Raw genomic sequence first — 24,697 nt, 5'->3', positions numbered from 1 at the left:
GTTGACAAAGAGAGAGGCAAAAAGTACAAAGTTGGCTTCAGTGGCGTTCAGCATACCTTCAGTACATACTTGACTCCCTCATAGATAAGTTCAACATCTACTGTATTCAGAAGTGTATGAGCAGAAAGGACTTGACCCCTGAAAGAACAACAATGTGAGAGACACTTCTAGAAAGTTCTAAAAGTTTACAAGGGAATCTCAAAGGTTATCAGTTATAGCATTTCCTGGAATATTAAGACTGAAAACAACCTAAAGGACCACCATCAGTAAGGGACTAATATATAAATTACAAAAAAGCCATATAATGGAATATTATGCAGCCATTAAAAAAGAAAGATGAAGCCCTTTATGCACTAACATGAAATACTCTCTAAAATACACTGTTAAATGAAAAAAGCAAGTGAAACTGTGTAGGACAGCTTCAGAGTATGCTACCACTTGTGTTTAAAAAAAAATAGGTGGTAGGAAGAAACAAATATTATATATATATGCTTCTATAACTTACCATATGTCTGAAAGATTACAGACAAAAACTGGTAACGTGGGTTGACTACAGGGAAGGAATCTGGGTGGCCAGGGAACAGAGGTAAGAAGGAGACCTTTCACTACATACCTTTTTGTGCCTTTTGAATTTTAAACCATGTGAATATATTACCTGTTCTTAAAAATAAATAAAATTAAAACTTAAAAAAAGAGAAGAGATCCAGTGCAATCAACCCTCATCTAACCCTATCAACTGAATTTTATTTGGGGTCTTAAAAAAAAAAAAAAGGCAGTAGGCCATGGCTGGGTGGAGGGGAAAGGGAAGGGCATTGCCAAGGAAGGAAAGAAACACTATCAAGAAAGACTTTGATAATAATTAAAGGAGGGAGTAAAAATGCAAGTGAGGCAAGTTGTTAATAATGGGTGAATCTGGAAAAAGAATACATAGAAGTTCTTTGTATTATTCACACAATTCTTCTATAAGTCTGAAATTATTTCAAAACACAAGTTTAAAAAATAAATTTAAAGTAACGTTAAAAAGGTAAGGGGAGCTCATAGAGGAGAGATTACATATGACATATCTGTACACCAGTAGGGAAGCCATTTAACTAGGTTAGAGATTGCATGTTGAAGAATAGAAATGAGTATGGCTCGAGTGGTAAAAAGGTGCCATAGTATATAGGGAGTTGGAAGTCACTCTGAGGGATTTAGATCTGATACAGAAGGGAAATGTGAGCTGATGAAGGTTTTAGTGCATAAGTGTAACATAGTGAAAGATTTTCATGGTAAGACTTGAACAACTGAAATCTCAGTTCAATTTTTAAAATTTTGTTTCTTTTCTTCCTTTCAGACACCTCAAAATGGAGCTGATGTAAGTCTAACAACACAGAAAGAATTAAAGTGCCTGTGATTAAAGTGCTATAAAAGGATCAGCCTTGTGGACAATTCCTCCAGGGACTCAAAGGCAGAGCTCAGTCTTCAGAACCAGTGTTGGAAATGAGTTTAGCCCCACACATACTTGAAAGACTCATGAGGTCATCTTGAGTATCAGCCTCAATTATTAATTCCTGAAATTTTAGAGGTCATATATGAAATATTCAGGGTTCCTTGCTAGAGTAAAACACCAGATTTTCATCACGAGGGCTTGGACAGATTTGATGCTTGTACAGAACAGAATGTTTACTTCAGCTGGACTCCAGGTTTGTTTTTTGTTTTTTGTTTTGTTTTGTTTTGTTTTTGCGTTACGCGGGCCTCTCACTACTGTGGCCTCTCCTGTTCGGAGCACAGGCTCCGGAAGCACAGGCTCAGTGGCCATGGCTCACAGGCCCAGCCGCTCTGCGGCATGTGGGATCTTCCCGGACCGGGGCACGAACCTGTGTCCCCTGCATCGGCAGGCGGACTCAACCACTGTGCCACCAGGGAAGCCCCTCCAGTTTTTAAAAAGCAACCTCTTCTAACTGTGGTATAAACCAATTTCTAGAATCTGCCCTTAGAGCCCCAAAATCATTTGCCATAAACCCCTACATCCTTACTCTCCCCTGCCTCCATGGTCAGTGAATAACAAGTAGCACTCACAAGCTGCCAAGAACAGAGAGAAGAATAAATGGGCCTCTGAACTTCAGTCCTGTACTCAGGACCACTAGTTAGCTTGCACAGACTATGAGAAGCAAAGCCTACCTCTCTAAGGAGTGAAGGAAGTTGGAGATGCTATTCCGCAGGCTCACATCTGCCACGTGGAGAGCCCCACACACAACTCCCAACATGGTGTCAGGTCGTTCTGCCTGAAAAGAAGGAAAAGAGGGCTGATCAAAAGCAGGGTCATTTGGCACCATGGCCCCTCAATTTAAATCAGGCTCAAATGTGCTGTGAAGAATCAGCTACCATTGAGAGTCTCCATCCTTATTGTCCAACTGATTGTTTTTTAACATTTACTCTTTTTTTTAAGTATTTTAAAAAATATTTATTTTATTTATTGATTTTTGGCTGCATTGGGTCTTCGTTGATGCACGTGGGCTTTCTCTAGTTGAGGTGAGCAGGGGCTACTCTGCATTGTGGTGTGTGGGCTTCTCATTGTGGTGGCTTCTCTTGTTTCAGAGCACAGGCTCTAGGTGTGCAGGCTTCAGTAGTTGCAGTACGCGGGCTCAGTAGTTGTGGTATGCGGGCTCAGTAGTTGTGGCTCACAGGCCCTACAGCGCAGGCTCAGTAGTTGTGGCACATGGGCTTAGTTGCTCCAAGGCATGTAGGATCTTCCTGGATCAGGGCTTGAACCCATGTCCCCTGCATAGGCAGGCGGATTCTTAACCACTGTGCTACCAGGGAAGCCCCCAACTGATTTTTGAGACAACAACGCATTTATTTTTAGAATCTGAATAGAAGCCTCATTTGAATAGAGATGAAAAACACCTTTCCCTCCACCCTCGCTAAGATTTCCACGAGCCAATCGAAGAGTAGCTCAAAAACAAGCTTTTGTCACAAATAAACTTCAAAAGGTACAAAGATTTGGCTACTGATAATCTCAAAGAAAAATGGTGTATAACCAAAATTTGGACCTCCAGCTAATTTACATGAATCTAACAATTTTATACAAAATCTTGAGTAATTTATATTAGCCCAGCAATTCAGGAACAAAGGGTAACTTCTGTTGATTAAAATGAGGCCCCTCTCATCAGTGCTTGGTAGATAGATATAAAAGTTGGTAACTCTGAACCAGATTTAACATCAAGTGAGGAAAGAGAAAGTATTTCAATCCCTGCGTGCCTCTCTTCAAATAAACCCTTGGAAGTAATACTACAACCTATAAAGTGACTGTGAAACACAGGTACAAGAACTCTTACAGTGCTAAAATCACACTGACTCCTAGATTTTTCCACAGACCAAAAACGATTCAGATTAGAATCAAATAAATTTTATCTAGCGGCATGGACTGATCACACCACAAGCCTATAAAAACCCAATCCCAGAAGCTGTTTGTGTAAGTGGAGAAATACACACCTGTACTTTTTCTGCTATCAGTCTGTCCAGCCAGCCAGTGTCAATTCTATTCATCTGAAAGCTTTCAGTCTCCAACAATTTGATCAGGTATTCGACTGTAGTTCGAAAGTCGCCCCGGATAGATAGTTCCTTCAAAGCCACCACCATGTTTCTGGGAGAAGGATAGAAGCAGATCTGATTCAGCAACAAATGTTTTAGTGTTTTTCAATCATTTTCAAGAACGGTTTCATTCCTTTAGAGTTTCAGGAGGCGGGGGAAAAGACAGACAGTTCCAAGAACAAATGAGGGTGCAGATATATATGTGCTCATTCCAGATAGAATTTTCAAGAAGTCAGCAAACTTACGAGTCTGACTAATATTACCATAAGAGCATCAGCAGATCACATACATTTCATTATATGGAATACAGAACAAATTATCTGCAAACCACCCAGTTCTCCCTGTTCCCATCATTCCATTCATTTATTGCTGGCTAACTAGAATTAGGGCATAATTCTCCCCTCCTTACACCTTTTTTATTTTATTTAGGTAAAGTTTACATTTAATAAAATATACTTAAGTATACTGTTCAGTGAATTTTTACAAACACTAAAACCTTAATTTAAAGGTTTCCATACAATGGAGGTAACTGGCTGGGGAAAGTCAGGTATTAGCCTGACACTGCATGTGAGAGTGGTGTTTTTTTTAAGCTGCATTTTAGCCATCTGTGGAATGACTTGCTCATTACTTTGATTACTTTCCAATTAAGTGTTACATGATCTAACTTTAACAAAATTTCAAATACCATGGGGTTTTTCCCTGTATATTTCTGCCCAGTGTTATGCTGAACAGGGCAGGTCCCTACTTCAACAAATATTTATTATGCATCTCACAGACTCAAGACACATACTAGACTCTTAAGGGAGAGAGAATGTGGAGACAATAATCACTTTAAAAATATATGACATAATATCATAAATACCAGTAGAGAGATATAAGCAAAGTGTGGAGCGTTTCTAAGAGGGGAGAAAATCCACCTCCCTATGGTTTCATAAAGAATGTGAGATCTGACATAGAAAACAAACTTATGGTTACCATAAGGGGAAAGGGGGGGGGGATAAATTAGGAACATAAGACTAAGTGATACAAACTACTATACATAAAATAGATAAGCAACATGTTTTAACTGAATAACATGGGGAACTACATTCAATATCTTGTAATTACCTATAATGGAGAATAATCTGAAAAAAACATATATATATAACTGAATCGCTTTGCTGTACACCTGAACTAATACAATACTGTAAATCAACTATTCTTCAATTAAAAAAAAGAAAAAGAATGTGGGATCTGAAATGGGATAAAAGTTAAGCTGGGATTATATTATGACTGTGACAGAAATAGTCTTCCAAGTGGTCCAGGAGTTCTCAGCCTAGAACATTATTCTGTTTCCCACCTCCACCCTCCTCTCTATGCCCTATCTCAGCCTGGCTTATTCCTATACATATTTCGTATATCAATCTAGATGTCACTTCCTTTTGCAAAACCTTCCCTGACCCTTTCTGGACTGAGTTAGCTGACTCAGCTCTACGCTCCTATAAAACCTTTATGTAATCCCACTATCAATCAATGTAGGAAGAAGATAGCACTTCCTACATTGTGTTCAATTGCTTATTTGCCTCTCTTACTCTGGATCATAAAGTTCCATAAGGGCACAGACCCTATCTTGATCCTCATTATATTGTCAGAGCCATTAGATATTCAGTAAATATTTGTTGAATGGAGTGAATGAATGGATGGACAGAGGGAGTAGCAAGAACAAAGGGAAAAAGGAAATAAATTAGGGGTTGTGTTCAGGGAATGTTATGATTGAAGCAGAGGGTATGAGGACAGGAATGAGGGGCAAGTCGGTTCATTCAACAAACATCTACTGAATGCTTACTATGTTCAGGGGACACAGCAGCAACAAGACAGACACGGTCTTGTTCTCATGGTATTTAGACTACAGTCTGCGGGAAATATGGGTTGGGGCTATTGTGGAGAAGAATATGAACACCAAACAGAAGAATATAGACCTAATATAATGAAGAAAGAAGAAACAAACTCTGAGCTGAAGAATGAACTTTAGCATGGTGTTAAGAAGCAAGTTTAGGGACTTCCCTGCCTTGTCCAGTGGTTAAGACTCTGCGACTCCACTACAGGGGGCTGTGGGTTCGATCCCTGGTCGGGGAATTAAGATCCTGCATGTCACAAAGCGCGGCCAGAAAAAAAAAAGGGGGGGGGGGGCAAGCTTATTGTAGAGACCATAATTTTCATATGCTAAACATTAACCTGGCAGCTTTACGCTGTAGAGAAATGTACACAGCAGGTCAGGAAGTAAGGAGCAAGGCTTTTGGAGCAGGTCATAAGACGTGTCCTGTAGAGAATGCTCAGTGGCGTGCCAATCAGGACTGGAAACCTAAATATCAATAGCGGCCACTCTGGGGATGTAAATGAGTGAGGCAGGCTGGATGGGAGCTGTGTGAACTGGAGAGTTCGTGTTTCTTCTAAAAGAAGCAGTCACACAAAGCTTCAGTTAACTTTTGCCAAGTGGAATATAAAACCAACCATCATCCCATTTTTTTTAAGAGAAGACAGAAATCCATGTATTTATTTCAATCTCCCAATTTTTAAATATTGGCAATTTAAAAAAACTAACACCCTACAAGACAATCAAAACACATTTGTGGCTGTGACTAGTTGGAAAGCCACCAATTTGCAAGCTCTAGTGTAAACCTTCTTCACTTTGGCAAAGCAGGATAGGACTGTGAAGGAAAAAAAAAAAAAAGGCAACTTTTATACCAGATGGTTTTTCTGGTAGCATTGCTTTAATTCTGAAAACTCCACTTATAGTTTTGAATAAGTGGGAAGAGTTGTAGAGGACAAAATAGAGAAAAATTGAGATTTCCCAACTTCTAAAAACATTATTAAAAACCAACATTATTAATAAATACTTACTGATTACACAATCTATGTGTGCAGTTTAAAGGTCAAAGGAATAGTATTAAATGCTTGGTTCAAGTAAACAGACAATTAAAAAACAGAACTAGATCAATTTTGGATAGATCTTCTAAAATATCTAACCTGTCAAAATTACCTCCTAGAGCCCTACTTTTCAGGCAAACAAAACTGCTATTAAATATTTAATGTTTACGCTCAATAGAATATTAACTAATACTTATAAGTATGATATATATTATGATTATATATTATATATATTATGATATATATATAAGTATGATATATATTATACACTGTGTGTATATTTCATAGCTCACTGAGGTCTCTCATATAAGCAATGTAGACAGTCTCCTTATGCCCTTTGCATATAATAAGCAGTTTCATTTTATTATTTTAAATGGCTACGGGACATTTACAGCTATACCTTTATTCTGATGACAAATAACAGGTCTTATCTCTGACATATGTCAAGTTCTTGGACAAGAATCTATCTCTACCCCCAAATAACAACACCATTTCTATAGTAAAATATGATATCTTTAAAGCAATCAATTTTATAAGTTTATTAAAAACAATGAAAGCAAAAATACTAGAAAAGGCTCAGGGCAACAGACAGAAAAACATCTGCCAAACACTGAATAAATTTAATACAACATGAATGTAAGTACAGTCAAAGATATATTTCTTCAAGAAGGTTATTCATATTAGTACTTTTATAGCAATACATGATTCCCATTCCCATGCTCACCCCTTCATTGAAGATTAGCACAAGTTTATTCTCTGAAATGCAATCAAATGCTATTATACTCACGAAATTGCTTCCTCTCGGTTTTCTCCCCAGGAAAAGCAGTGACCGAACTGAGAATCAGCAAATTCATGAAGTCCCCCTGCAGCAGCAACACTGAAATAGCCCCAAACGTTCTTATTGCTGCGGAAATTCAGTTCCTGAACTGTTCCTGAGCTGGGCTTAAAACCCTTTTAGAAGATTCACAGATACAGAGAACAAACACGTGGTTAACAAGAGGGAGAGGGAAGGAAGGAAAGGAAATATAGGGGTAGAGGATTAAGAAGTACAAACCACTATATATAAAATAAATAAACTACAGGAGTATTGTACAGCACAGGGACTATAGTCAGTACTTTATAATAACTTAAAATGGAGTATACTGAATGACTATGCTGTATACCTGAAACTAATGTAATATTGTAAATTAACTACATGCAATAAATTTTTAAATAAAAAAAAAACCCTGCTAGAGAATGAAGAATATGAGATGATATTATATGTCCAAGGAAGAGAATGTTCATATACTCATTGTTCAGGTTCTGTGTAATCACACACACACAAAAGCAGAAATGATACACAAAAATCATAAAGGCTTGTGAGCCAATGTCCAGTGCTACGGACCCACTGAGGACTCTACAGTGACTAAATAGGTCTAAATGACCAATGGAACAGTGATTACTTATTTGTCTGCTCTGATGAAGCCTCTATGAATTTCCATCTCCAGAGGAAATACCAAGATATTTCAGATATGCCCTCAGATAGCATCTTAATATTAAAGTTCACAGGGAAAAAAAAAGTGTAAACCTTTTAAGTGATGGGTTACCTCATCTGGATTTTCACTAGTGATCCGAGCAGCAATAACATGGCCCCTTGGGCAAGGAACATGAGCAGAATTTTCAAAATCAATGGGAGCATCACCCCAGGGAGATACCCCATACATCATACGGATATCCTTGATTCTGTACAAAGGGATCCCCATGGCAATCTGAAAGGTAATAAAACACACATCACTCATTTTTCACAGTTACTTGCCTTAAAATGTGGAAGCTATGAGATTTCTCATTTCAGTAGTCACCACCTAAAACACTCTTTTTTTTTTTTTTTTTTTTTTTGCAGTACACGGGCATCTCACTGTTGTGGCCTCTCCTGTTGCTGAGCACAGGCTCCGGATGCGCAGGCCCAGCGGCCATGGCTCACGGGCCCAGCCGCTCCGCAGCATGTGGGATCTTCCCTGACCGAGGCACGAACCCATGTCCCCTGCATCGGCAGGCGGATTCTCAACCACCGCGCCAGCCCTAAAACACCCTATTTTTATAGCCTGCATCCTACATCATTGAATAGGTGACTCTAAGTTACTTGAAACAAAACACACGTAAGTTGTTAAATACTCCCCACTCCTTAAAAAGTCCCCAAATCCCTAATGCAATAGATATGAGCTTCCCTCTAATTGTCATTTCCCCATCAAGGGATCAGAATGAAAATATCCAAGGGAAGAGTCAGTGTCAGTGGCTCTCCAAGTTCAGACAGCTAAAAAGTCCTAACTATGTCATAATTACTTCATAATTATCGCCACAAACCACTGGAGAAAGTATATAAATCTTTATTTACTGGGTTCCTTAATAGGGACCACTGGGGACCAGAAGGGGTTCCCAATGTGGGCAAAGAATATGTTATTTACAAATAATATCAAACTTCATCATGAACTATTACTGCTTCCCATAGCATTTGTTTCCTGGGCTGAATGGAGAAAATAATATTGACAGCCAGCACTTTAAACATTATAAAAATAAATGTGTGCTGCCACACGCTTGCCATGAATAACCTCAGCCACCACTCTAAGACAGAATTGCTTCAATTTAGAACACTAGGGAAAAGGAGTAGAGGACAATTACGATGTTTGTAAGGTTTCCTATAATTTAAACAACTGAGTAAAGCATATTATTTGTGAAGTTTCTTTCTGATATATGACATTTTATATCAGATGTGTCTGGCTAAAACATAATCATATTTCTAGATTTGTACCATAGCAGGAAAACCAACCCACACATCCCAAGCCATAGAGTGCAAGAGATGAACATTACACAAGACTCAGATTAGAGGCGTTTTCTCTTATCAGATGCTGGTTGAACCAGTTTTGCAGGCATCTCTGACATTCCAAACTTCTGTAAGCAACTCTCTGATCAAGAGCAGGGTGACTCACCTGGAGCTGTGCCGCAGGGAGGTTGACATCGGCCACCATCTCTGTACAAGGGTGCTCCACCTGTAGCCGAGGGTTCAGTTCCAGAAAGTAGAAGCTGCCATCCTGGCTGTAGAGGTATTCCACAGTCCCAGCACTCACATAACCAACCATTTTGGCAAGTTTCACCGCACACTCAAAGAAGAAAGATAAGGCAAAATAAGTATGTCACCTTGTCCAGCTGATGGGCTACTACTTATCTATAGCTTCTCCCTCTCAAAGAGCCAGTGTTTATAAAGGCTTTCAGCCATGTGAGAGTGAATTTCACCCTCTCGATTATTACACAAGATTCCTGCACATGGAAGACAAACTCAGCTCAAAGGTGAGTGAAGACAGTGGTTTTCACTTGGGTCATAGGCAACCCCACCCTATCAGGCATAAGCACACACAAGCAAAATAAAACACCATGGGAGATTCTGCATTGTACCCTTGTTCCTAGTATTTCTAGTATTCTTCCTAGAATACGAGAAATTCTTCCTAGAAACATGGCAGTCCAGCTAGAGACTAGATTTTCCACCCTCTCTCTTTTTTTTTTCCCACCCTCTCTTAAAGCAAGTGACTAAGTTTTAACCAATACAACGTCAGCATTGGTGAGTGATATGCATAATCCCTGAATCATGCTTTGAAAAGGAATTGCTTGTCCTCTATTCCTGAATTTTCCCCTTCTATGGACTAGAACATGGTCATGACAGTGCAAGCCCATTTCACCAAGCAGATGAGAACATACTAAGAATGACAAAACAAAACAGAAAGAACCTGAATCCTAAGATGGTCTCATGGAGCAGAATGGTCTTACTGGTCCTGAAGAGATCACCTCAGATTATGATTGGAAGGAAAAATAAGCATCTATCCCATTGCGTGGTTGTATTTTTTTGGATCTCTTTATTACAATAGCTTAACCTGTACCCTAATCAATACAGAACCTATTAAATTCAGGTAGGATGCTGATATTTAAAAAAATTAAAGCATGTGATGCTGACTTAACAACAGTGTAGCAGCTCTCAAGGAAACAAATACTGCAGACCGGAAAACTGGTGGCCTCTCTGTTAGGCATAAGAAAACATTTGGTAAACTGTCTCCTACAATAACTTGGAATGTGGACAAAACACCAACTAAGCCCTAAGAAAAGTGGTTAGAAAAAGTCAGAATGTGAAAAAAAACAAATGCCTTTGTATCCCCAAACCAGAAGATTAGATTCTCACCCTGAAACAACCCAGTGCCAAAGATCAGGTCAAGGGGGCTGCTTTATGATCAGCTGGCCTCAAGGTAGTCAGTACTGAATTGAGGAGAGAAAGAGGGCTGAACACAGAAGGAAGTAAATAAAGAGAAAAAGTTACTATGTCCAGAAATCTTGAGTGTGGTTACTCCTACCTGAAGCTGAATAGAAGCAGAGTCCAGAAACTTACTAAGTTTTGAAGGAATTGTATTTCTAAACAAACCACAAATCTGGCTTTCAAAACCCATGATTGATAAGCACAGTCATCTTTGTGGCCCCAACCCTGCACCAGCAGGAAGTGAGTGGTGAAAGCTCTGCCAAAGAAAGCATGGTCTCCAAAGCTCAATCATAGAGGACCGTGAACAAGGAAGAACTTCCCAGAGAAAAAGGCCTTAAACGGTGCCTTGAGGGATGCCGGGCAAAGAATTTACCTCCAGAGAGCAGAACCAGGGGCAGCCAGAGGGCTAATTGAGGTATTACTCCACCACATGACAGGAAATCACAATTCCTACCTAGAAGAATTTGATAACTGCTATGGATCAGTGATTATTGCCTATTTTTCATTCTTCTTTTTTCCAAATCGGAGTTATCCTGTTCCTACTCCACCACTGTACATGGCGAAAGGAGGAATCACAAGGGGTAGGTAACTTGTATTCTAGGTCACTGGCCCATACAAAGCCACAAGTACATATAACAGAGAGGACTGTACATTAACCTAGAGAGTTGGACTTAGGGCTGAAAATAATAACTAGGTGGGACTTTGGGCCATCTTCTTTGGGGAAAGGCTAAGAATGTTCCAAGAGTGACAAAAAGGGTATGAAAGGATAATACCCATTATCCTACCAGAGGAGCAGACACAGATTGTTAAATGCCCTCCAGTAATTTTTCATTCTGTCATCCATTTAGTAATAAAATCTCCTGAATTTCAGCTGAGCATATGGCCACCCAGCCAGTGACTACAATTCCTAACATCCCTTGCAGCTAGGTGTGATTGTGTAACTGAATTTTGTCCAGTAAAAAGTGAGCAGAAGTAATATGTGTGACTTCTGGCTCATATTTTTATATGCTTGCCTTCCAGTCCTCTCTTTCCCCCTCCCACAGGCTACAGTGTGAACATATTCTTGCAAGCTAGCTCTAATCATAAGGTAATGACACTCTAGGACAAGGGCTGGCAAACTTTTTCAGTAAAGGCCAGATAATAATTATTTTCAGCTGTGTGGACCATATAGTCTCTGTCACAACTACTCAACTTTGTCACTGCAGTGATAAGGCAGCCATAGATAATACATAAATAAATTAGCATGCCGTGTTCCAATAAAATTTTATTTACAGGGACTCCCCTGGTGGCGCAGTTGTTGAGAATCCGCCTGCCAGTGCTGGGGACATGGGTTCGATCCCTGGTCCAGGAAGATCCCACATGCCAGGGAGCAACTGAGCCCGAGCACCACAGCTACTGAGCCTGCGCTCTAGAGCCTGCAAGCCACAACTACTGAGCCCACATGCTGCAACTGCTGAAGATCACGTGCCCAGAGCCCATGCTCCACAACAGGAGAGGCCATTGCAATGAGGAGCCTGCGCACCGCAACAAAGAGCAGCCTCCACTCGACACAACTAGAGAAAGCCCACGTGCAGCAATGAAGACTCATCACAGCCAAAAGTTAAATAAATAAATATTTTTTAAAAAAATTTTTTTATTTACAAAAACAGGTGGCAGGTTGGTTTGGCCTGCTAGTTGTAGTTTGCTGACTCCCGTCCTAGTAATAGCAAAGCAGTAAACCGGGGTCCCTGGCACCAGCTCATCTCTGAACTATGATGAGAGAGAGAAACAGAACTTGCACCTTGTTTAAGCCACTGTATTTTGGAGGCTTCTTTACTACAGTAGTTAAAGAATCAATCTTGGGCTTCCCTGGTGGCGCAGTGGTTAAGAATATACCTGCCAATGCAAGGAACAGAGGTTCGAGCCCTGGTCTGGGAAGATCCCACATGCCGCAGAGCAACTAAGCCCGTGCACCACAACTACTGAGCCTGTGCTCTAGAGCCTGTGAGACACAACTACTGAAGCCTGCGTGCCACAACTACTGAAGCCCATGCGCCTAGAGCCCATGCTCTGCAACAAGAGAAGCCACTGCAATGAGAAGCCCACGCACCGCAAAGAAGAGTAGCCCCGCTCGCCACAACTAGAGAAAGCCCATGTGCAGCAACAAAGACCAAAGGCAGCCAAAATAATAAATTAATTAAATAAATAAACTTTTTTAAAAAAGAATTAATCTTAATACACACACACACACATACACACACACACACACACACAGAAATTAAACTTAAAACACAGACGACCATATGTTCAGCTTCTTTGGAATCAGGGAGAAAAAAGATGGAAAACATATCTCCAGTAAGATGAAGATTGAGTCAAGGTTCCAGAAAAGACCATGTTCAGACACCTAAACTACAACTATTTCCAAGGGACCCTGTAAAACTGCTGAGAGATTATTTTCCATATAGAAATATAGACTATGTAAATTTTAAAGATACTTAGAGGAACTTTTAAGAGACAATGGACTTGAACCAATTCATCTGAAGACTAAATGATAATCAATCTAGAAAATGCAACTACCTGCTTATCATGAGCTTGTTAAAGAACCAGACAATAAGATTTAAAAATCCCAAAATATTTCTCATTATCCCTACTCAAAATAGTACACTGATTTTTTGTCAAAAGCGTTAACTAATTTAGAGTTTGAAGTGTTCACTGGTATCTCTACTAGAGGGAGAATAGCAGAATTTTTATTTCATTTTTCGTCTAGGAAAAGGATATAATCTTATCAGTTATCCAGAACCACTGCTTGAAATTCCACTATTCTCAGATTGGCATATGAAATAAATGAGTAGTAATTCTGTGTAAGAAAACAAAAATTAGAGCTTTTCATATACATACCTGTTCCATATGCTCAAATACTGCTGGAGTTGCAATAGCAGCAGGTGCCTCTTCAATAATCTTCTGATGCCTACGCTGTACAGAGCAATCGCGACCAAACAAAGAGATAGCGTTGCCATACTGATCTGCTAAGATCTGCACCTCCAGATGACGAGATTGTTTGGCTAGTCTCATCACAAAGATAGGAGATCCAGGGACTTCAGCTTGAACCTATATTAGAAAAGGAAATAGAACAAATTCTTAAGTGGTAAGCACTTTTTCTATCTTGATAAGCTCCTTCCATTTCAACAGGCAGATGCCTAGAAGTGTCAGGGACCATGTTAATCATTAGAAATACAAAAATAAATAAAATATAGTTCATGCTCTCATCCTTCTTAAAGATACTGCATTCTTAGTTATATAACCAATATTAATTGATAAATACAAAAATGTATGAACATCCAGTGTGTTACAAGGGCAAAGAACAAATATTTTGAAAACACACACACACAAATTCCATAAAAGGGCAAAATACTGACATCAATTCCAAACAACCAAATGTACAACTTGTTCTAGACTAGATACTTTCCTGGTTCACGTTACATTATATACAGTATTGTTGTAGTCAAAGGACTTTCATCTTCAGTTTTGAAGCACACTGTCACTAGATACAGAACTCTACACTAGCAATTATTTTCTTTCAGTACTTTAAAGATATCGCAATGTTTTCTGGTTTCCACTGTTTCTCCTGAGATGTCAGCTATCAATCTTACTGTTACTCCTTTGAAAGTAATCTTTTTTTCCAGGCTGCTTTAGCATTTTCTCTTTTCTCTGTCTTTTTAGGGGAGTGGAGTGGCAGATTTACTCTGATAAACTTAGATATGGTTTTCTCTGTACTTCTCCTTGCAGGGCTCATAGTGTTTTTTGAATCTGTGCTTAGTATCTTTTCAGGAAATTCTTAGCCATTGTCTCTTCAAATATTGCTTCTGCTCCATGATTTCTTCAAACATTGTTTTTGCTCCATTTTCTCTCTATTCTCCTCTGAGACTCAAAGTACACGTTAGATCATTTCACTGTCTTTTATGCTCTGTATTTCTTATGCTTTGTTTTGCTATATAACAAGTTACCTCAAAACTCAGTGGCTTGCTTAGGACACCAACCATTTTATTTGCTCATGATGCTGTGCTCATCTGGGCAGTTCTTCTGGTCTTGCTACAGTCATTCATGTGCATATCATCATCTGGTGGCTCAAGTGGGGCTGAATGGTCTCATTCAAATGTCTGCTGACTTGTGCTCACTGTTGGCCAGTAGGTCTACAGAGCCTTGACTGGAACAGCTCATCGCTATTGCATGTGGCCTCCATCCTCCAGTAGGCTAGACCAGGCTTCTTCAATGCAGTGTTCCAAGAAGAGGGTGAGGGCAGAAGCTGCAAGGCTTCACAAGCACTAGCCTCTAGAACTTACACAATACCACTTTGGCCACATTCTAATGGTTTAAGCAAGCCACAAGGCCAGCTAAGATTCAAGGGGTGGGAAAAGAGATGCCACCTCTTAATATGAGGAAAGGCAAAGTCACATTGCAAAAGGATATACATTCAAGAACAGCAGAGGTTATTGCGGCCATCGCTGCAAACAATCTACTATGGTCCGCCCTCTGGCCACAATAATTCACATACCTCCCACATGCAAAATAGACTCACCCCCTCCCAAGACCCCCAAAGTCATCCAATCATGGCATCAGGCTTGAGGTCCATTTTCTCATAAGTCATGTCCACAAGCAAAAGAGACTCCTTGGGTGCAGCTCCTCAGGTGCTCTTGATCCAAAGATCTGGGAACTAAAAAGACAAGTTATCTGCCCCCAACACCCCCAACATTTAATGATGAGATGGGGAGAGAATAACTGTAAAAGATACTCCTATTCAAAGAAGAAAGGACAGGAGGTACATAGCAGTCACTGGTCCACAACAATTCTGAAATCCAGATGGGCAGATGTTGTGAGGTTCCCTTACTCCAGGGGCACGGAATTTTTTTTGTTGTTTGCTTTGTTTTTTACTATGGTCTTGTTCTGCTCCCTGTGAGTGGTTTCCTAATCCATGGCTCCCCTCTGCTCTTAGCTGCCCTCTGGACTCCTGGCTCTACAATCTGAAAAATCTCTTTATTATTAGAAATTACTAATGTTTACAGCTGAACAACTTTTTCAGTCTGCTTCCTATTCATAGAAAATCGAAGTTCCAGAGGCCTCTTTGAAGTCTGAACTGTCTCTGTCCCTTTAGTCCCTTTGGTGCATTTATCAACAGAAGTCTCTCAAAAACTTTGTGGTTTTCCTATGAATCGTATTGGAAATTCACTACTTGCGCCAAAAACATATCCATAACTTTTCTGCACAGACCTCTCTGTACCTCAGGCTTGTCAAGCTGCTGTGGGACAACATCTTTAAAATTCGTAGAAGCCCTTTTTTTCTAGCTGACAGAGTAATCTACCAGGTACTGTCTTAAATATTTCTGAGGTCTTAAAGGATCTCCCAGGCACTCTTGATTTGGTCTTTACTCTGAAGTCATTTTTTACTTGGAAAATCTTTTGCCAGCTGGAGAGATTGGGAATGAGAAACAGTTCTATTTTCAAACTCAACAAGTTTGAAACACCTTCTTTAGTTCATCCCTCTTTATAGTTCCTTAGCAAAAGCACCAAAAGTATTCAACAGATACTGTTAACACTTTATCTAAAAAGATCTCCTTAACTAGGTCTACAAGTTCACTAAATACAGCAGTCTCTACCTTCCAAGTTACCTCAGGTAATTGTTCCATCATTAGAGAACATGGGTTACCTTTTCCCTCACTGCTTTTTCATCCTGCACTAAAAGTTTGTTCACCATTCTTCCAGCCTTCATTAACAACCTCCTTACCATTTTTCCAGCCTCCACCTATTAGCCAGTCTCAAAGCCAATGCCACATATTTTACTTTTTTGTAAGGGCAGTAATATACCTTTAGGTATAAATTTCTGGGTCAGTTATCCATTGATGCCTAACAAACCACCAAAAATTTAGTGACTTAGGACGATGAAATTTTTTTTTTTTTATTTGCTCACAGCAATTTGAGCTGGGCTCAGTTGGGCAGTTTTTCTGCTGATCTTGGCTTGGAGCCACTCATGTAGTTAGTCATCTGGCAACTTGACTGGGGTTGGATGGTCTAACGTGGCCTCACTTACATGTCTCAAAGGTGCTGGTGACTGTCAGGTCTAGGAAGCCTCAGTTGGGATAATTCATCTCTGCTTTGTGTGGCCTCTCTTTTCCAGAAGGCTAAATTGGGCTTTTCACAAGGCAAGTCTAAGGCTCATTCCAAAAGGGCAAAGGCAGAAACTACAAGACCACTTGCAGTTTAGGCTTTGGAACTTCTACACCATTTCTACCACATTCTATTAGTCAACCCAAGTCACAAGGCCAACCAAAATTCAAAGGGTGGGGAAAAAAAGACTCTATTTCTTGATGGGAAGAAGGCAAAATCATACTATAAAAAGGTGTGTATATAGGGATAGGAGGAGTTATCATGGTCATCTTTGCAAATACTCTCTCACATGCTCTTTTCTGTATTTTTCATCCTTTTCGTCTCTTCATGCTTCAGTCTGAATTTTCTTCTGACCTATCATCCAGTCACTAATTCTCTCTTCAACTGCATCTAATATGCCATTAAACTCCTCTATTGACTTAATTTTAGTTATTGCATTTTCAGTTCTAGAATTTTCATTTGCTTCCTCTTTATAGTTTCTTCTTCTTTAAATTTTCATTTGCTTCTTCTTTAGAGTTGTCTGCCAAAATTCTCAATCTTATCTTTAATTTCTTTGAATACATTAAATATAGTTACTTTAAAGTCCTTGTCTGATGGATCCATTATCTAAACCCTCTGTGGGTCTGTTTCTATTGGCTTTTATTTTTCTTGATTTTCAATCACATAATTTGATATGCTTATTTTTTAAATTTATTTTATTGAAGTATAGTTGATTTATAATGTTGTGATGTCTGCTTTTTTTTTTTTTTTTTTTTTTTTTGCGGTACGCTGGCCTCTCACTGTTGTGGCCTCTCCCGTTGCAGAGCACAGGCTCCGGATGTGCAGGCTCAGCGGCCATGGCTCACAGGCCCAGCCGCTCCGCGGCATGTGGGATCTTCCCAGACCAGGGCACGAACCCATGTCCCCTGCATCGGCAGGCGGGCTCTCAACCACTACGCCACCAGGGAAGCCCTGCCTGCTTATTTTTAATTGGCTAAGAATTTATATTTGCTTCCTGCTGGTGGCTAGGGACGCTAGCTACCCTAGAACACCATGCTGTAATCAAGAGTTGAGCATTCTGAAGCTGAGATTTAGTCCCTTTGAGAACTGGTCTATTTCTAGTTCATTCTTACTCCTTCAAGATCCCAACCTAAAATGTGGGAGGTTTCCCAGGGAACCCTCCTCAGCAAACCCTACAGTCTAAGTTTTGTCCTTTTAGTCTTATAAGACTGTTGAAAACTCTAATCAGCTTTTCAACTACTTCTTCTCAAACTAAAGGATATCTCTAGGGAAAAAATGGCCTCAAACATGAGACCTCTCTGGGTTTCATTCTTCCCCTATATCTTAGCTCCCAAATTCTTCATTGCCTTGAAAGATCTCTAGTGCCTTAAAACAGATTGTTTTTTTTAATTTAGCCACCTTTTCTAGTTTGCTCTCAGTGGGAGGACTGATTTGAGTTACTTAGTTAATCATTATTGGAACATAAGGACTTTTACATAAAACTTCCTAATCTTAGTATTCTAGATATTTCAACTACTTGATTCCACAGTAACAAGTTATTTTGAATTATCTAAAGGAGTTAACATTTTAAAAAATTAACATGAGGCACTGACCTGCTTATGAAATTAGAATTATTACAGAAGGAATATAAAGTAAATGACAGGTAATATTCAAATACTGACACTCAAAATAGGATAATGCAGCAAAACAATACCTTTATCACTTTCTTTGTCTAGTATATCATATCATGGAAGACCCAGCTCACAGAGTTTTTCTCTTTAGCTCACGACAATGAAGCAAGAAGTTTGGTGCTGAATGGTTAAAAAAAAAAAGGGGGGGCTTCCCTGGTGGCTCAGTGGTTGAGAGTCCACCTGCCGATGCAGGGGACACGGGTTCGTGCCCCGGTCCGGGAAGATCCCACATGCCACAGAGCGGCTGGGCCCGTGAGCCATGGCCGCTGAGCCTGCGCGTCTGGGGCCTGTGCTCCGCAACGGGAGAGGCCACGTAACGCAGTGAGAGACCCGCGTAACGCAAAAAGAAAAAAAAAAGGGGGGGGGGCAAATAATATGCGGCTAGGGGTACTAGTAAAAGACGGTACAAAGTAAAAGATGCTCGGAAAAATAAGAAAAAATGGGAAGCTAGGAAAGTTAAAAGGCCAGAAGGTATCCCAATTTTCCTTTTTCTGCCTCTTCTTTTTCTGGGTATTGGTAGAAGAAAAAAAGAAGTGAGTCAAGTATGTAAGAGTAACTTTGAGGGCAGGAAAAAGAGACTCCTGTCGTCTGATTCTTTTCTCTAAGATTCTGAAAAGAAATCATTTCCTTGGCCTCCACAGCCAACTTGTAGTATGGCCACATCCTTGGCTGCAAATCAGAGGATTAGGCAGAGAGAGATCCTAGGTTTCACTTTCCTGAGCCACCCTTTGTTCTCATAGAACATGGGCCTGCCACAGGGTCCCTGTGCCAGGGGTGGTGGCCATGCAGTACAGGCCATGGTATTGTAGACTGCTGGGCCAAAACACATGACAGAAACTCGGGAGCCTGCAGCCAATTTGAACTGAAGTGAGGTGAAGTCAATCAAAGAGCTTGAGTGAGGCCAGGCCAAGAGCATCCAGATCAGGAATTAACCATGTCACATACATTGTCTAAAGTGCCAGCAGAAGAGGGGCACAAAAATGTAGAAAGGTACTGACTCTTGCTTGTTACTATGAGTTCCTATGAGCCACACAAACCATATGCAGAAGAGCTATCTGAGAAACTGAGCTATTTTATGTAAGACAGAATAACTCTACTGCTTGAATTACCTAAATGAATAAAACCTTAAATTGGACTGGACATTTTATTAATTCTTTTCCCCTGCGAATAAGCAGGTAGAGGCTAGAAAGAAAGACAAGATTAGCTGTAGACAAAAAAAAATCTAAATATTTTCTGGACATCCAAATTACATGCATCTCTGATATACATGTTAGTTCCAATAAATAATGACAGCTTGTACTCTACCTGTCTGAAGAGGTTAGGGAAGTCATCTGCATTGTTGACTTTTCTGATTCCCTTCCCTCCTCCTCCTTCTGAGGCCTTGATCATTACTGGATATCCAACTTCCTCTGCTGCCTTCAAGAAGAAAGAGGAGAATGGAAGTGAGAATGGTATTAGTAGGGAAGGAGAAAACTGGCATTTTCTCCCTTTAAAAATGCTGTCATTTGGTAGGTCTATATATAGCAAAATAGAAAGATCGTGAAGATATATAATTAGGTGGGAAAAAAAATAGTACCTGAATAGTATTTGTACTATTGGGTTGAACAAGAAGAAACTGCTTTTTTTTGGTAGGTAAAAAAATGGTTGAATGTTGGCAATTTTGTATGGTTCAATCTAAGATAATACCATATAGGTCAAAAACAAAGTAAAACTATATGTATAATTATGTATGCATTCACATACTTACATATATGTAAGTATAAAAAAAACAAGTCTAGAAAATCCACCAGTGATGATTTATAAAAGGAAGATGAGTAGATATAAACTTTCACTTTTTACTGTATATATTTCTGTATTATTAGAATTTCTCATAAGATGCAAGAATTTGTCTATTACCCATAATTTTTATTTTATTTTCAAGTTACCAGAGTATACACTTTCTGTCTTTATTCCATAATTTTTATTTAAAAAAAAGACAAAAAGACATACACAGTTCAATTATTATAAGCTGATGGCCTCAGCATAGCTTCTGACCCTCTGACAACATATAAGACTCAACAAATCAGGATTCTCACATATCCAGAAATTTTTCTCACTCAACTTTTTGATAAAGATAAAAATAACAAGATACCAAAATATTAATGAAAGGAGTCAGAAAACTTATTTTCAACACATGCTCTAAATGTGCTTTTCACATTTACAGTATTTTATAATGATCAGGTTATGATCCCAAAACTTTTTGAATATTTAATTATATATCCATTAAGTAAGGAGCCAGGTAAATCAAGATATACCTATTTACTAGACTACTATGCAATTATTAAAGGAATGAGGTAGCCTTTACATGCAATGATATGGAAGATGTCCATATTATAGTTAAGGCAGAAAGTAAATTGGGGAAAAGTTAATTAAAAGTTTAAAATAACTGAGTCATTCCTTTGTCAAAACATTCCAGTCTTTCACGGTTTACATTGTAACAATATCTAAAAAACGGGTCACCAGAAAAAGACCATTTCACATTTTAATTTTTGTCAGTAGATTAGGCATGAAAATCCTTCACTCACAGTCCCATCTCTTCTAAACTCTCTTAACTATTCACTTCTATGCTTATAAACAAAATTAGCATGATGAACTCAATCACTGGGTGATAAATGAAGAAACAGCCAGAGTTGTGAGAAAGACTTTATAAAAAATAGGAGGGGGCTTCCCTGGTGGCACAGTGGTTAAGAATCTGCTTGCCAATGCAGGGGACACAGGTTCGAGCCCTGGACTGGGACGATCCCACATGCCATGGAGCAACTAAGCTCGTGCGCCACAACTACTGAGCCTGCACTCTAGAGCCCACGAGCCACAGCTACTGAGCCCACGTGCCACAACTACTGAAGCCCATGCACCTAGAGCCTGGGCTCTGCAACAAGAGAAGATACTGCAATGAGAAGCCCATGCACCACAACAAAGAGTGGCCCCCACTCGCTACAACTAGAGAAAGCCCGTGCGCAGCAACGAAGACCAAACGCAGCTAAAAAATAATAATAATAAATACATAAAATAAATAAATTTTTAAAAACATTATAAAAAAAATAGGGTAGCCCACATGATATAAGAAAAAGGCAGGCCTTTTAAAAATATATAAAACTCTAGGCAGAGGTCATCCATTTAAAATATTTTAGAAGAATTTTAATGCCACGAGGAAAATGCTTATGTATAGGTAGAAAAAAACCCAGGATTACCAAAACAATGTATATAGTAAGACCCTAATTTTACAATTATCATAATAATTATAGTTATGGGAATCGACTAATAAAGATTATCATTATATGAATCTATGAATCAAAAAAGGCTGGAAGAAAATATATGAATATGTTAACAAGACTTATCTTTGGATGGTAGGCTTATGGGTTTTATCATCTCTTTTCTTACTTTCCAAATTTTCTACCAGAAAATTTTATGTTTATAACCAGGAAAAAAATAACTGATAAGCAAAATAGCTAATTCCCTACAAAGGGCTTCTACTCTTTTGCAAATTATAGCAAACAGAACATAGCATTAGCAATTCAATTAGAAATATTAATTCTTCTTATTAAGGAGATTACAGGATGCTTAACTTGAAATGCAAACAACAGAGCAAAATTAGTTGAGCATTCAATGTTCCTCCTGAATTTATAACATAGAAGTCAAACAAGAGTAGTGTGTTTTTCTAAAATATAGCCTCTTTCATTATCTCCTTGGAGGCACAGCTGACACTTCCAACTAATTAAAAAGTGAAAGGGGAACAAACTGGAGAGAACTATGAAGAAAGAAAAAGTAATGTTAGAGAGCCGACCTCCTTTTGCTTGGGTTCGTGTTTCTACATGGACAGACAATAATTAGAGTAATAGTTTCAGCCTCTATCAGCTCCCTCCCTCATTCCTCCCCAAGGGAAAAAGAATGAATTCTGTGATTGGTCAGTTCAGAAGGAGAAACTGAGCATGTATAGCTCAGCCTTTTCCCCTTTGGGATCAGCCCACTACACAGAACATATGCTCTTTGCCAGCTCTCAGTCATACAATAAACTGAATGGCAAAAGCTCTGCCTCTGTGGTTATTCACACCACCAGTAACCAGCGAGCGAGCCTGCTTAACTGACATTCAGTTTACGAATCTGATTGTTGCTACACACTTAAACCATTTTCACCATCATCTCTATTCATAATAAAGCTGACATTTTGATGTCTCTCTGCCTGGCTTCTTAGTTCTGAACTCAAGTAGGGCAAAAAGTGTTTGCCCCCAACTCTCCCCACATGCACATAAATACTAACAGGTGGTAGAGAATAGAATCAGAACCTCCTTAAAGCTCTGATTTAACCACCTAAGAAATGTTCTGTCCAGGTGAACTGCTTGCTTCAAAACAAATTTAAATTATTTTTGTGAAACATAGGTCACTTCCTCATTCTATAAACTATACCTCCTGGTCTTACAACCCTAATGCCATCATGGGTGTATATCATGAACCAGGCTCCAAATCCCTGTATTTGGGACTATAAGTGGTCTGTTGAAAAACATCACTCCCTAGAGTTAGTAACTTACCTTCAGCCCATCATCCACATCCTTCACACAACCTTTTTCATATAGTTCCTGAGGAACATTTAAGATACGTTTTGAAAAATCATTTTCGTGCCAGTCCACACAAAGACCTGCAATAGATAACAGTGACTTAAAAGCAGCTAAAAAAGCTTCTGTTCTTGTCAATTTTCTGCTTATACCTTCTTTACTTCCCCCCACTGTTTTTTTGGCAGTGCCACACAGCTTGCAGGATTTTAAGTTTCCCAACCAGAGATTAAATGCAGGCCCATGGCAGTGAACGTGCCGAATCCTAACCACTGGACCACCAGTACCTTCTTTAAAATGCTTTCATATTTATCCAAAATTGAGGGTAGATGGGAGAAAGAGGGATACCATAAAACCCTGATCAGTCTTTGCAGTTAGCAGGATTTATCTATAGCAACACCTGGCCACTTGGGTTCTGTTGCTGGAAAAAGCCAAGAGAGCTAACAAGCAGCAACTTAAAAAAAAATGCAAGGACATACAAGACAAAACAAACAAACAAAAAAGCACCTCAGACTTCTCACATAATCTCAGCAGGCAAAATACCTTCAATGCGTGTGTTCAGGGCTGCTCCAGGGCCAGAGGTCTGAGAAATAATTCAATCTTTATGAGCTCTTGGAAATGGAAATGGCGGTTTTATTGGCCCCAGCAGAGTCATGATTCCATACTCCCTGAATGTCCCTGTACTCAGCCACAAAGGGAACGAACGGTACAGCCTCTCCATTCAAACAAGAACAAATTCAACGTTTTATTTTAAACTGTTTGACCCAGCTGGTCTGGAGAGGATATTGCAATCTCCCTGGAGAGCCAGAGTAACAAGAGTTCACATCTGTTCTGACTCAAGACAATGGTAGTTCCTATTCAGAAGAGGTTTTAGTGTATGTTTGCTCTCTGTGCTTCAGTACCAAAAAAACAGAAGTTCATATTGTTATCAGCTATAATAATTCACAGGCACTCTTCAAGGGATTCGTCAAGAATAAATCATTTTTACAAAAAATTCATCCTTCTGCATGTCTGAAAGAAAGGTTGATTATTGACCTCATTTTTCTGCATCAAGGGCAAGTAAGAGGTTGAATGGTATTAAACAAGCAAAACGAATCATCAATAGACTGTGGGCTCAAATCAAGAAAACACTGGCACAAAAGAATAGAGGGACTTCCCTGGTGGCACAGTGATTAAGAATCCGCCTGCCAATGCAAGGGACACAGGTTTGATCCCTGGTCCGGGAAGATCTCACATGCCGCGGAGCAACTAAGCCCGTGTGCCACAGCTACTGAGCCCATGTACCACAACTATGGAAGCCCGCGTGCCTAGAGACTGTGCTCCACAACAGGAGAAGCCACCGCAATGAGAAGCCTGCACACCGCAACGAAGAGTAGCCCCCACTCGCCGCAACTAGAGAAAGCCTGTGCGCAGCAATGAAGACCCAATGCAGCCAAAAGTAAATAAATAAAATAAATAAATTTATTTTAAAAAGAATAGATAATGTATATGTATAACTGAATCACTTTGCTGTATACCTGAAACTAACACAACATTGTTAATCAACTATAC

The 24,697-nt window shown here is 39.5% G+C and overlaps 1 protein-coding gene across 8 annotated transcripts in view; it reads right to left on the bottom strand.

Moving 5' to 3' along the window:
• ACACA (acetyl-CoA carboxylase alpha) overlaps nt 1-24,697 on the bottom strand; it is a 375,954-nt gene that overhangs the window by 244,758 nt on the left and 106,499 nt on the right. For all 8 annotated transcript variants that reach the window (XM_067020788.1, XM_067020791.1, XM_067020790.1 and 5 more), the window contains 9 exons: nt 23,126-23,232; nt 19,866-19,976; nt 13,631-13,840; nt 9,444-9,614; nt 8,067-8,228; nt 7,268-7,431; nt 3,475-3,625; nt 2,161-2,264; nt 57-138 (listed from right to left, as the gene is read on the bottom strand). In XM_067020788.1, the coding sequence (XP_066876889.1) occupies nt 57-138; nt 2,161-2,264; nt 3,475-3,625; nt 7,268-7,431; nt 8,067-8,228; nt 9,444-9,614; nt 13,631-13,840; nt 19,866-19,976; nt 23,126-23,232 (1,262 nt within the window). The remainder of the gene's footprint in view (nt 1-56; nt 139-2,160; nt 2,265-3,474; nt 3,626-7,267; nt 7,432-8,066; nt 8,229-9,443; nt 9,615-13,630; nt 13,841-19,865; nt 19,977-23,125; nt 23,233-24,697) is intronic.

This window comes from Kogia breviceps, chromosome 19, assembly GCF_026419965.1.
Source record: "Kogia breviceps isolate mKogBre1 chromosome 19, mKogBre1 haplotype 1, whole genome shotgun sequence".
In the NCBI taxonomy this organism is placed as follows: Eukaryota; Metazoa; Chordata; class Mammalia; order Artiodactyla; family Physeteridae; genus Kogia; species Kogia breviceps.
Note: the sequence above shows the minus strand (reverse complement) of the source record. Positions and strands in the feature narration are given on the sequence as shown.